Raw genomic sequence first — 14,941 nt, forward strand, 5'->3', positions numbered from 1 at the left:
TCTACTGTATTTTTTTCCTTCGCGTTTTCGAACTCAGGGCATGATTCTACACCAAAAATGATCAACAGCTTACCGAGTTCAAAAATGCTGTAAACTAGTGTAATCTGCCATAGCTGTTCTCGTTCGATTGTATCACACGCCGATTTGAAATCGATGAACAAGTGATGTGCAGAGATGGAAAAACTCTCATCGTGAATCAACTCGCGAGTGAAAAACCAACAAACGGTTTACTCACGGTGCCGAGAGTAAGCCGTCTGTGAGTTTATTCGCACTCGCTTGCTTCACGAGTATGAAGCAAAACAAAAACAAAAACACTCATGAATTTTTATTCGCGAAGAACCAGTGGAGATGCGGGATTTGCATTTTAGTGCGATTTTAATAGCAAAACAAGTAATTATCCATGAGATAGTAGTGTTTTGTGCATCATTGTTCCTGAAAAGTAGATCTGTCAGCCGTGTAAATTCGTTTTTTCACTAAACAGAAAAATGTTCAGAGCTGCTTCGTGAATCAATCACGATTGCGACCAGCTTCGTTGGCTCGCGAGTGAATGAAGTGCGAATATATTCAGGCTTGTGTTGTTCACGAGTAAGATAGCTTTGCGTTTGTGTCTGCTCAGCTGCATTCCTCACGGTTTTCCATCACTGGTGATGTGTGGGCACGTTGTGTTCGCGGCATTTCTGCAACACCTGGCGGATGGCGAACATCTGGTCCGTTGTAGCGCGTTCACCCATAAATCCAGCCTGATATTGCCCCACGAACTCTCTTGCAATCGGTGATAGACGGCGGCATAAAATTTGAGAGAGTATCTTGTAGGCAGCGCTCAGTAGTGTGATCGCGCGGTAGTTCCCGCAATCCAACTTGTCGCCCTTTTTGTAGATGGGACACACGATACCTTCCATCCATTCCTCCGGTAATACATCCTCCTCCCAAATCTTGGTAATGACCCAGTGTAGTGCTCTCACCAGTGCTTCTCCACCGTATTTTAGAAGCTCGCTTGGTAGTTGATCTGCTCCAGCGGCTTTGTTGTTTTTCAACCGGCCAACCTCCTCCTCAATCTCTTGAAGGTCAGGGGCCGTAAGTCTTTCGTCCTGTGCACATACTCCTAGATCTGTTACCACGCCACCTTCGGTACTTGCAACGTCGCCATTGAGGTGCTCATCGTAATGCTGCCGCCACCTCTCGACCACCTCACGCTCGCTCGTGAGAATATTCCCGTGATTATCTCGGCACATGTCGGCTTGTGGCACAAAGCCTCTGCGCGAGCGGTTCAGCTTCTCGTAGAACTTGCGTGTGTCCTTAGCGCGGTACAGGTCTTCCATCGCTTCGCGATCTCGTTCTTCCTGCTGGCGCTTCTTCATCCGCAAGACTGAGTTCTGCCCGTTCCGCACCTGTCTGTAACGTGCCTCATTCGCTCTCTTACGGTGTTGCAGCATTCTCGCCCATGCTGCATTCTTCTCGTTTTACAATTGTTCACATTCGCTGTCGTACCAGTCGTTTCTGTGATTCGGAGTCGCGAAGCCTAGTGCTGTAGCCGAGGTACTACCTATGGCGGATCGGATGTCCCTCCAGCCATCTTCAAGTGTAGCTGCGCCAAGCTGGTCTTCCTTTGGTAGTGCCACTGCTAACTGCTGCGCGTAGTTTTGAACCACTTCTACGTTACGCAGCTGCTCGATGTCAAGCCGCGGTGTTCGACTTCGACGCGTGCTGATAACTGTCGAAAGTTTTGAGCGCATAGATACAGCGACTAAGTATTGTCGGTGCGGAAGAACGTTAGAAAATGGATTTCACTGAAGATGGATTTTTCTCAAAATCTACGCGAGATACCCAACTTCGGAAATCGGGCGCTCTCAAGCGCATCCGGATGCGAATCGAGTTAACCACTTCCGAAGTTAGGTATCTCGCGTAGATTTTGAGAAAAATCCATTTTCGGTGATGTGCATTTTCTAATTTTCTACCGCGCTACAATAGTGATCCGAATCTATATTCGCACTGTGGTATGTGCGGACATCGGTTATATCCGAGAAGAATTTACCGTCGATTAGAACGTGATCGATTTTGTTTTCTGTTTGATGGTCGGGTGGCTTTGTGGATATCTTTGCGGGGGAAGAAGGTGCTTCGGACTACCATACCACGGGAGGCTGCAAAGTTTACGCATCGCTGGCCGTTATCGTTCCAATTACCAATTGGGTTGTGTTTAACGAAAAAAAAAAAAATCGGATTTCAGAGTATGTATTAAACAGAATTGCGAACTCAATGACATTTAACTTTAGTAGGATGTTGGGGTCAATATGACGCAGACTGGCATGCTGGACGTACACTACCCCATCGTGGTGCGAAAAACCTAACATCTTAGGAGGGTTAAAAATTTATACTTTTTATTGGGGCTTCTAAAATAAGCAAAATGACTTACATCTACAGGGGATACTCAAAATAACTGGGACAGGTAAAATTTTGACTTTTCAAAAAATGTTCAACTTGCTGTAACTTTTCAAAAAGTGCATCAAATATTCTCATTTTTTTACTGTAAGTTCAGCAACTAGTTGTGTATCAGTAGTCCAATTTTTGAAAAGATCGGACCATTGTCCACGGAGTTATAAAAATTCTAGAAAAAGGTAAAATTATCCGATAGCCAGTTTTGAGCTGTTATATCTCCGGATTCAATGAACCGAATGCAATGAAATTTTGACCAATCATGACTTGTATAATGAGCTATGAAAAACCTTTGACTTAACTTAAAATTCTTAACACGGAAGAAAATTATAACGATTAGATTATTTTTCTAATAAAACACCAAATTATCCAAAACTTCAACATCGTTTCAAAATTCAAGATGTGAATTATAGTTCAATTAAATTCCCTCTAAATGACTTACATATAAATGTGTTTTGAAGGAAAGGTACAACATAGCCGCTAATAAATTGAGAAAGTAATGGGATGCACATTAGAAATTGATGAATTTACTAAAAAATCGTGAAATTAATGAAATCGTAATAACTTTTTCTCTTGTTAAAAATTTCAAGTTAAGTTAAACGTTTTTAAGAGTTCATCATATAAGTCATGAATGATCAAAATTTCATTGCAATCAGTTCATTGAATCCGGAGATATAACAGCTCAAAGTTGGCTATCGAATAATTATACCCTTTTCAAGAATCTTTATATCTTCGTAAAGAACAGCCCGATCTTTTCCAAATTTGGACCACTGATACACAACTAGTTGATGAGCTTACAGTAAAAATTTGAGAATTTTTGATGCCCTTTTCAAAAAGTTACAGCGAGTTGAACATTTTTCGAAAAGTGAAAATTTTACCTGTCCCAGTTATTTTGAGTATCCCCTGTATGGTCGTATTGGCAATATTAATTATCGAAATAAAATACAAATAACACACTCGCAAAACATCTCTAGCAACTAACCCCGCTACCGAGTGGTTCGAGAGGCTAAACGTGGAATTAAAGGAGCTGAACCATGAAGCGGCCCTGTACGCCTGGGATTCAAGGTACGATTGATTACATTATTCGTAGGAACCTACTTGATAATACACTTCCTACTACCATCGCCAAGATGGTCATTTCGCTGAAGGAAACACTCTTTTAAGCGCATTGTTTTCCTCACCATTTCAGCACCTTGCCCACACAGATGGCAACGGTGGAGAAAATAATCCAACTGACGAAGCGGAAAGCCCACTGGGAGCGTACCATGTGCGACCGCGGGCTACAGCACAGAGATTTCAACGCAAGTCTGGACAGGGCGTTCCATCTGCTGTGTCGCACCCCGCAGTATACCGACGGGGAAATAAGGTGCAGTATTTTGTACTTCTGTGAATTTCATTGCATGATGTAATACATATTTTAGCGAGATAGCAAAGCTGCTGGGATACATGCAAGGGATTTACACCGAAACTCAAGTTTGTGTGGACGACGTTTCGAACATTTGCAAACAGAACAGTGAGGACTTACTGTGGGAGAGAACGTACTTCCAATATCCAGATTTCGCATTGAAACAGCGAAGCGGTGAGAAATATGATGAGCATGACAAAGATCACATTTGCTTGTATGGTGAACCGGAAATGGAACAAATTATGACAGGTAATTTGGACTATATATTTTAATTATACTCACATTAAGATAAACATTAAGCATAACAAAATAAATTTTGAACACATATTTTTTATATGTACTGCTTGTTAATGCTGTGTACTACTTTATTATTTTTTACATATTTATGATACTGATACTTTATATCTCTAGAAACTACATCTATCTTTTCTGCACAAATTAATTGCTCAATCAACCGGGAAATTTTACACAGTTGGGCTTGGCAGTCCTGGAGACTTGCGGTCGGACCACCAATGAAAGAGTCCTATGGAAAGTTAATAGGCCACATGAATATCGGAGCTCAAAGACTTGGCTACGCAGACATCGGAGAATCGTGGCGCGCCGAGTTGGAAACGCCAAATCTGAGAGAACTGGTCCATCGGCTTTGGCGCCAAGTGAAGCCTCTATATCAAAAGCTACATGCTGTCGCCAGATATTTCCTGAAGCGAAAGTATCCTAAAGTGGAAAATTTTCACCCAGCGGGATTGATTCCGGCACACATTCTGGGAGATATGTGGAGTCAGAACTGGGAATCGTTGGTTCCGCTAATATACCCGCATCAGGTCGATATCGAGGAGAATCTTAAGCGGAAAAACTGGACTGGTGAGCAGTTGATAAAACGAGCCGAGGATTTCTACTCTTCGATGGGTCTACCAATGATGACCAAAACGTTTTGGGAGAAGAGTATTTTTGCGCGAGGTACGAACGTTACCAAGTGCCATGGAACTGCTGCCAACATGTACGATAACGGGGATTTCAGGTAAGTCAGCTCAGAGATTTCAAAGGCGGTCACATTTCGCAAGAGATAAATTTCGGGAGCCTCTGTAAAAACTACTTTTAAAGTCAGGTTTGGAACTTCGTCCGGACCTGGGGCCTTACCAACGCTAAGGGACTATCTCCGCAAATTCCACATCAGTGACCCTCTCCTTATCGCCAGCCCCAGTCCCCGGCTGTCCTACAAAAGGAGGCCAAGGACTAGGGTCATGGTGCGCCCCTCGATGATCCTCTCCAACATCTCTGGAGATTGTTCTGTATGAGCCATTACACCTCTCGTCTTGGCCATCACGATCCTGTAGGCATCACCCCACTGATTCGCATTGGCGTTCTGATAGAGACCCTTGAAGCAGGTTTTTTGTTTGTCCTTATCTCGGTCTTCAGCGCGACTTTTGCAGCGGCGAACACCACCCGCCGTTCGTTAGCACGGTCCTCATATGCAGTCTAGCATCTGCGTGAACTGCTCGATCGGATACCGCTGAGGCACATAACAGCTACAGAAGAAGACCCCGTTTGGCGACCACGAAACCCTCATAGGTAATAGACACCAACTCGTGGACGGGTTATTTACCCGTTGTCCATATTGCCGCCATTTTTCTGGACCCATCCGCGACCCAACTGCCGTTGCCGAATGCCGGCGAGTACTCGGTTTGGGTCCGCTATGATGGCGATATCCGTCCTCAACTCAGAAACCACCTGACAAAGCAGTTGCTGGGCCGCGTCACAGTGGTTCAGGTTCAGCTGCGTTACGTGCACTGTAATGTGTTCACTGTGGCTTTCTTGAAGACAGGGCACCTTGGACCACCCGTTGGATGCCTGCCCAAGTAACAATTCCATTGCTGATTGGTTTTGTTTGATTTTTATTAAGGTTTTACTACAGCAATAATTAAAACTCACAGTTTTATGACTGCTTTTATGAAAACCATTGATAAAATGTTTTATAGTATACTTGAAGATATCCATAAAGACAGATTGCAAGAGTAAACAAAACTTTCCGATATGTAAACCTTCTGGCAATCATTATTACCACAATAAAACTGTTAAAACTCTCAAAAGATGGCGATCCGTTCGATTAGTAACGACATCTGTTGGTGGAAAAGCAGAAACTACGACACTGCTAGGTGTATTGCGGTCATCATAAAAGTAAACTTGCTTTCGTTTTATTTTCGCTGATTATGATCGTCGCCATTAGCTTACGTGAATGGAAAATAGTTAATTTTGCTTAAATTAGCAATGAATTGATTGTTTGCCACCATTTTCATTACATGATCACATAAATAAACTCTTTCTGCTGAGTTTTCTTGTGATTCGAGTTAGTTTTACTAAATCCACAAATTGATTTATTTCGTTCCATGATGATAATATTCACTATTTCCGAAGCGCATTAATTTTATGATTCTGCAACCCCAATATTTACGGTAAATTGGAATGCGCAAAAGCCTACCAGCACAATAACTACTAAAATATTACTTTGAAATGATCGCTTTCTACTTACAAATGATGTATCCTCCTCAACTTAACGTGCCATCGAAGAAGCTTCCCTGCATCTTGAGCTGTCATAGTTTTTATTGAAAAAAAAAAACAACAACAATCGAGAGGTTTTAAAACGGGTTTATTGCTACTCTTAATGCGGTTTGCAAAACCTCTCCGAGAGTGGTCCACTTAGCCGGAAGATGCTCTTAAAAAGGTTATCAAGAGGTTTTGATGTATGATTCAGTTTTATTGCAAGTTTTATAAAATTGGTCATGAAGATCTCTTGTAGAACCGAACAAAACTTAAAATGTTACTTGGGTGTTGTTCACGGATTTCCCGGTACAAATCAGACAAATAGGTAGACTTGAGCAGCCTTGTGCCTTATGGGCTTCGGCGCCGCATTTTCTACACAGTTTTCTCCTGTCAGGGCCTTTGCAGTTCCATGACTTGTGTCATGGTTCCAGACACCTGAAATAAACCTCCGGTGACTCGTGGAATGTCAGTTGACAAACGCACTAACCCACCTTGATTCTCTCTACTTTAACGGACGTTTTTACGTCCGCCACTGGTAGCTGAACCAAAGCTACCTGTGTCCCTGCCGGCCCCCGTAGCCTAACGGCTGCGGTGGCCACCTGCACGTCGCACTGTTGCCGCAGTGCCTTAACGTGCGCTTCCACTTCGGCGATCTCCATCTAGATTTTTCACCTTCAGAGTCGCCTCTTGTGTGAGAGCCCTGACCTCTACCCCTTCGCAAAAGATCTCTTCCGCCAAACTTTTGTAAGTGGCTTTGTGGGGTTTTTCGTCACCGTTGTATTTTATGTTTCGAGATTTGTTGGAAAAAATCAACAAATCTCGAAACATTTTGTAAGTGGCGTTCCTTATCGCGCTTCAGCTCCAGGATCATCTCGCACGTACGAGTACTTCTGATACTGCGCACTTCGGCTCCTAAGTTCACGAACTTGGACTGCTCGGTCTTGATGAGGTGGTGCTTGGCACCTACTCTTTTACGTCTTTCTGGTTAAGTGTCCCTGTTCTTCTCGACCTGCGGCTTTGGCTTCTTCCTCTTCCGCTCGACTGCTGTCCAAGTGGGGGCCTCCCCTTGGTTCATTCTACTCTGTGGTTGCTGAGGGCCTAACTACGGTCTTAACCCCCAGCCTCTTCAGGCCTACCCCTCCCAGCTTTCCGTGACGCCTGGCTGGGGTTCGACTAGCCAGCATTACTGCCGACCTTCGGGGTCAGTATCTTCCTAGCCTTACGGGCACCGCCAGACAGCTCCTCACCAGGGATGCCATATATACAGATTTCATTTTATATGAAATACAGATTTTTTAGCAAGATTAGTCATTTTATTTTTGTATGGGATACAGATTTTTAAAAATAGTGATACAGATTTTTCAAAATATCATCTGGTATCCCTACTCCTCACCTGATGTGTTCTGCTACGATGCCATCCTTACCGGCTGCTTCGATGTTTTTGAGCTGATGAATTGCATCCTTAACTTCTCTCAGCGTAGGAGTTGGTTCGTTCCCGCCTTCTGCTGCACTACCTAGGTATTAATGTCTAATCACCCGCGTCTACACTATCCTCCGCCATTTAGGTGCTCGTCGAAGTGCTTCTTCCACCTTTCTATCACCTCACGTTTTTCGCTCTGGAGGCTTATCTACTTCGGCTTGCGAAACGAAACCGAGAGATGGATTGAGCTTATGGTAGAACTTACATGTTTCATGCGAACTGTACGGTAGCTTCATTTCCTCCCAAAAGAGAGGATCTGCTGCTTCCACTGCTGTCTGTACTACACTCCGTTCCACGTTCGATGGCGCACTGCCTTCGTTGGTCATGGCTGCTTTGACGGTACTCCAGCAGCCATCCAGAGGGGAGTTTTGGGCGCAGTTTGACTATCACTAGGTAGTGGTTAGAGTAGAGTAGACGTTAGCGTCACGATAGGTCCAGGTGTCGATAATGTCGGAGAAGTGCCGAACAATCGACACCATCATCAGAACGAACGTGGTCGATTTGCGATTGTGTTTGCTGTGATAATCTCTGCCTAGGGGCAACGATAAGGGCTACCGTGCTACGAATGGCCATGTTATTGGAGGCGATGAAATCGATAAGGTCGTTTTTATTCGTCAGCTGGTGATCACAGAAGCTATTCCCAGCTCAGATATGTTGCCGCAGCTATGGTAGATGATATCATTACCGCTAAACGTTCGCACCATAGATTCCGTCCAACACTCTTCCTGCAGCATTACGATTCTGAATTCACGGTCTTTCAGTCGGTTGTTGACTATGCGGAAGCCTCCCGAGTTAAATCCCGAGCGAGATCCCGAGCTTCCGATCGCAAGTCCTTTTTCCTCACCGTGGTCATCGCCTTTGGTTTCGGTTCGTATTTTTCTCTTGTTGACTTTTTGTTGCTTGCGGGTCTAACACCAATCCTAACACCAATCCACTAATCCAGGGAACTAATATTATCTTCTCGGAATCAACGGGATCAGCATTGGCTCAGCATATTGCGGGGGTGTAAGAAACCCTTTTTATTTCAATGAATTTCATTAATCTTTTTCAGAATGATAGTTTGTGCGGGAAATTCGATGAGTGATTTCTACGTCGTCATGCACGAAATGGGACACATCATGTACTACATGCTGGCATCAGTACAGCCCACAGTTTTTCAGGTACAATATTTTTTTTTGCTCGTAATTTCATTTACATATATCAAAATATTTTACACAACCATCTGTTTATCGTCACCAGGATGGAACCAATTCAGCTTTCCAAGAAAGCATTGGGGATACAATCTACCTGTCGGCGATAAACCCTCTCCACCTCACCAGGATCAATCTCCTAAACTCATCATTCCTGTCCCCTGAAGACGAACACAATCTGAACTCATTTGACTATGTCCTACTTCTCAAGACGGCTATGGTGAAAATCTCATCCATACCCTTTTCCTACATTATGGATCGCTACCGATGGGCGCTGTTTGATGGGACCGTAGACTTCAACGCTGAAGCCAACAACTTTTTATGGCATCTACTGGAAACCGAGCAGGGCATCAAACCTCCCACAAAGGTCGATCGGAGTGAGTACTTCGATGCAGCCGCCAAATACCATTTCCCCGATAATACTCCCTATGTGCGATACTTCTTGGCAAACTTTTTGAGTTTTCAAATATTGGAAGGACTCTGCAGGAAGTCGATTTTTGGAAGCGTTGACTCACCGAATGAGCTGCCCATTCCGTTGCATCGGTGTGATCTTTACGGTTCTAAACGAGCTGGCAGGTTGCTACAAAAAGCATTGAGTTTAGGTGGTTCACAGCACTGGACTGCGGTGCTGAAAATCCTAACGGGGAGCGAGAAGATATCCGCTGACGCGATGTACCGGTACTTTGAACCGTTGATAGAACTACTCGATAAACTAATCCAACGGCTGGACATTCCCGTAGGTTGGTAAAAGTCTGAGGTGATGTGAATGTGTTGTACTGTTATTTAAATAGTTAGCTAGTAAATGCAATAAATTTATGTGGTTGCTGCTCTCTTTAACATTTTAGTTGTCTCTTTTTTATTATCCGAAATGTTCCATGTCCACTTTGAAAGTGTTCGGAGAACATAGATCTCTGTCCATTTTGGGCGGAGATAAATCTACTTTGGCAGCAGTTTCTACTGGATCCCATAGTATACACGATTTCAACTTCTTCAATTTTCTTCACCTTATATAATCATCTCAATCCGAGATCTCGGTCGACCTTTCGCCTTCCGGGTTACTTCACCAATCAATTCGGAGTCCAGATCCCGCTCCTTGGTACCGTATGGCAAAATGTGCTTCAAATTCTTATTCAATGATATTTCGCCATTCGAGTGCTTCTTTCACAATCACAGATTCTTCCACTGCGCTCACTGCACGGTATCGTAAATTTCGCTAAATATTTCTCCAGAGAACCACTTCACTTTCGCTTGGTTGAATTGCTAAATTGTGTGATGTTTTTTCATGGAATACAAAAACATCATGTCAAATTTTCCAGTTATGCTGGAACCGGTTGCGGTAGATTGTTTCAGGGTTTGTTCTAAGAAATGCATCAAGAATTCCTTCCACAATTCCTCCAGAAATTTTTTACAGATGCTTCTGCAAGCAAGCATCGACGAATTCCTCCTGGAATTTTCCCATAGCTTCCTTCAGTGATTCCATCATGGATTGCTCCGGAGGTTTTTTCAAGAATTCCTAAATGGGTTTCACCAGACATTCCTCCAAGAATTTCTCCAGGGATTACCAAAGGAATGTCAACAGATATTCTTCTTGGTATTTCTGCAAGTGTTCCTTCAGAGATTTCTTCAGGGATTTCTCCACGTATTCCTTCAAGAAATTCACTAGAGATTGCTCGAATAATTCAAACTGAAATAATTCGAAGTATTTTTTTTTTTTTTTAATTTATTTAAGACATTTTACACCGTCTGGTGCATTCATGTCATAAAATATTGAGCATCGCACTGCATTGCTTTTTCCACAATACAACAATACATATTTTCTTAATTAAATTAATTACATAATATTCAAATTTTCTTCCTAGATCTAGTGTTGTACACTTTCCAACCCGAGTCTGGAATATCATCTCCACGAAATTTCTTCTCTTCCTGTGTATTTCCGATTTTTTTGCAACCCTTGCTACGCTGCTGTGAATCCTCTTCGCTTGTTCCGCTCGATGTTCCCGTTGACAATCGCCTCTTGTTTTTGGATGAGGATTCCAGTTCATTGTTGTCGTCGTCGTCGCTGTGCAGGCTACCGTCGTCGTTGTCGTCATTCCCTCTGCTTATTTCACTGTCGAATGCTTTGTCCGTATCGCTCGTATCAATCGGTATTGGATCAATAGTAGCGCCGTTGTTATTGTTCTGCTCTGTTGGATTGGATGTCGGTGTTTGGTGATGGTTTTGTTCTTTCTCCCGTAAAGAAGCTACAGCGCAGCTCAGTGGCAGGTGAATTTTTTTATTGCATTGCGCACACGATTTGGCTTGATTGGGATACGACACTGTGGTGCTTTCGTTATTAATGACAATGCACGAGGGCACTGGTTTAGTCATTTTCATCCTCACTACTCTTACCCCGTTGGGTACCCCGGAGAAGAAATGTTTCCAGTGGCGTCTCGTCCATAGGTCCACTGCGTGCACTACACAGTTGACAAACAATTAAATAAATCATTATAATTAATAAACTCTCCATTCGACCCTTTTGATGTTCACAACTTTTAGTGAACAAATCAGTGTGAGATATCAGTACGTATTCATTAGGAATCTAGTCAATTTTCCAACCTAATCTCAATAGGCCACCACCCAGCCCAGAGTGCTCGACGCCGAAGCATGCGAAGCGCACATATGAGAGCATCGCCAAAATACATATCTCTCGCCTCAGTTCACTTCCAGCAGTACACGGGAGCACTGTATATGGATACAAGAACTGTGTTTACTTGTGTTGGACTGTTCTGTACTGCATTGGCAATGTATTAGTAAAATTTTGGTTCACTTCTTCCAATGGACGTGGGCCTCATCGGCGGTGGAGGAAAGGGAAGATTGTTTGCTTGCGCTCGCGGGGCAGCTGCTAAGTTTGGCAACGTCGCATTTGAGCTACGGTATGCTTAGCAAGAGAGCCACGCGGAGAAAGAGCGTCACTCTTTCGGCATGCGTGCATGGTTTTGGGTGGACCTGAATGCGTGGAATTTTCATTCAGTTCTAGTTGCGCGTCGCGTATAGTTTCATTTTCCTGCAACATTCAAGGGAAAATGCAGCACAATATCGTAGACAATCTACTCCCGCAATTCGTTTGCCAGGCGGTCATTTGAGGACTTCTCGAACGCTTTAAGCAGAATAACCTCTTCGATTGAGTGTGCTCAGATTTGTACTTTTAAATCCGCCCTCTAATGCATATCCTTGGACAGATATGCGTATTTCAACTACAGTCATAGCTCAATCACACGGGTCAATTCCATTTGAATGGCATGGAGAACTGACTGACTAATAAATGTTACAGAGCGACCCATAACTGTGCAATGGTTGTTCCACTTCTTCCTCAGTGTCAGTTATCCACTTCTGAGTTGATTCCTCGAAGTTCAAAAGCTATTCCGAAAAAAAACCCTAAACAATTGGTGGGCAATGCCTACTCTCGTTTCTCCATTTTAAATAAAGTCCAGCCGATCAATTGGCTGATATTTTTTTTTGGAAAAGTTTCAGAGATAAGGACATATTTTCGGTTGCAATGGGCGAGCAAAGGCTGAAGAGGCTTGTACTGGTGGCGGTAGAACACCCCCTGTTTAATCAATTGAAACAACAAAGCAGTTTTATCGAGCGGAGTGCAGGTTCCTGCTGTTTTCCATTTGCACTACAGTCCATTGTGAAAACTTTTCAAGTGCACAGTCAGCTCTACAGGTCACGAGACGCCTCTGAATGTTTCCACACTTCGTTATAAACGGTGATTACCTTGCCATATTGCTGCATATGTTCGAAGATCACGGTGTTAGGCATCTGATCAGGTATCAGAAGGCCGGCTCCAGAGGCACGTTATCCTCCATTTGGGACATTTGTGCCATCGCCAAAATAACAGCCTATTTCATCATCTACCTGAGGGAAAAGGAAGGAAAAAGGATTTGGATGGGGATAGGGACAGGTAGGGAAATAGGAAAAATACCCTGGAAGAGGGTACTAACGCACAAGCGTACCACAATGGGTTCAAACAGCGCCCTGAAAAGGGCACTGTAATAACGCATAAAGCGAAAGAGAGCCTATAGCTCTTTACCACAGCGGGTTAAGAACAACAGAATATCCTGAAGATTCAGGTTTCTGAAGTCAGTTTCACTTAATAAGTGTTTACCGAATACTCGGAAACGCAGTTGCGCGAAAACTGGACAGTTACATATCAAATGATACGAAGTTCCATAATCGGATTCACAGCTATCACAGGCAAATGAATCAGCTTGCTGAATATTCGCCATGTGATAGCTGAGTCGACAGTGGCCAGTCAATGCTTTGACCAGCATGCTGCAATTCTGCTTAGACAGATTAGTTAGATACTTCGCCACCCGTAGAGATGGCTCAGCACTATACAATTTGGTTTGACGACATGACTCCAAACTATTCCAATATTGTCTGTGTTGAGTGACAGTCCAGGTGTGAATCTGAAGCTTAATCCAACACTTCGATATCGGAATAGCTGGCTCAGGGCCAATGAAGTCATGTGATGCTCCAGAGCGAGCTAACTCATCAGCCAATTCATTTCCAGCGATGGAAGAATGACCAGGTACCCATAGAAGGTGAACAGCGTTTGCTGAATTCAGCTCCTCGATTTGAGTTCGACAAGCGATAACTATCTTCGACCTGGAGTTGGGCGAAGCAAGTGCTTTAATAGCAGCCTGACTATCTGAACAGAAGTATATTACTTTGCCCATTACGTGCTGCTGAAGTGCTGATTGCACTCCGCACATAAGAGCAAAGATTTCGGCCTGAAAAACGGTACAGTGTCTACCAAGTGAGTAAGACTGATACAGTCTTAGCTCACGAGAATAAACACCAGCACCTGCTCGACCTTCGAGAAGGGAGCCATCAGTGTAACATACGATGCCGTCTGAAATACTTCTTTCCAGATAACCAGATGTCCACTCTTCCCGGGAAGGGAATTTCGTGGAAAATGTCCTATATGGAAAATTACAAGCAATTGTAAGATCACTTGGAGCAAGGACAATTTTGTCCCAATTCACCAAAAGTGGAAACAACGAGGTGTGTGTTGAACTGCGGTTCACAGGAGTTTCCTCTAGTAGACCGAGTACCCGTAACCGGTAAGTGCAAGAAAGGGCTTCTTGTTTGAGATGAATGTGTAGTGGGGCAACGTCAAAGAGAACTTCTAGCGCTGCCGTAGGAGTTGAAGAGAACGCTCCAGACATCGCCATTAAGCACATCCTTTGGAGATGGCCTAATTTTGATTGGACCGTTCTCACTTCACCCTTTTGCCACCACACAAGACATCCATAAGCCAATATTGGCCGAACCACAGTTGTGTAAATCCATTTGATATACTTGGGTTTTAGACCCCAAGTTGTACCAAAAGTACGCCGGCATTGCCCGAAGGCCATACAAGCTTTCTTGATTCTGAACTCAATGTGAGGTGTCCAGGAAAGCTTGGAATCAAGAATGACTCCAACGTACTTTACCTGTTCAGTCACATCGATTTCAGAATCAAAGAGACGCAAAGGTCGAACGCCATTACGGTTTCGCCTTTCCGTGAAAAGAACAATAGATGTTTTACTCGGATTAACCGAAAGGCCATATTGGCGACACCAACCCTCAACTACCTGAAGGGCGTTTTGCATCAGGTCGAAAAGGGTGCTGATGCACATACCAACTAACAATGTTAGGTAGTCGTCGGCAAAACCATAAGTAGGAAAACCGCTATTATTGAGTTGCCTCAATAGCGTATCTGCTACGAGATTCCACAAAAGCGGTGATAAGACTCCCCCTTGGGGGCATCCACAAACACTCAATTTCCTAATCCCTGCTAGATGCAATGTCGAGAAGAGATATCGGTTTTTGAGCATTTGGTGAATCCAATTGGAAATCATTGGAGATATA

At 43.6% G+C, this 14,941-nt stretch overlaps 1 protein-coding gene across 1 annotated transcript; it reads left to right on the forward strand.

Annotated features, from left to right (window-relative positions):
- The first annotated feature begins 2,288 nt into the window (after positions 1 to 2,288).
- On the forward strand, positions 2,289 to 10,147 carry LOC109418632 (angiotensin-converting enzyme-like). Its single transcript, XM_062857985.1, has 7 exons — positions 2,289 to 2,301; positions 3,405 to 3,495; positions 3,620 to 3,796; positions 3,852 to 4,084; positions 4,247 to 4,853; positions 8,905 to 9,013; positions 9,093 to 10,147. Exons 1-7 carry the CDS (start codon positions 2,289 to 2,291, stop codon positions 9,789 to 9,791), a joined length of 1,929 nt encoding a protein of 642 aa, XP_062713969.1. The 3' UTR covers positions 9,792 to 10,147.
- The last annotated feature ends 4,794 nt before the right edge of the window (positions 10,148 to 14,941 follow it).

This window comes from Aedes albopictus, chromosome 3, assembly GCF_035046485.1.
Source record: "Aedes albopictus strain Foshan chromosome 3, AalbF5, whole genome shotgun sequence".
In the NCBI taxonomy this organism is placed as follows: domain Eukaryota; kingdom Metazoa; phylum Arthropoda; class Insecta; order Diptera; family Culicidae; genus Aedes; species Aedes albopictus.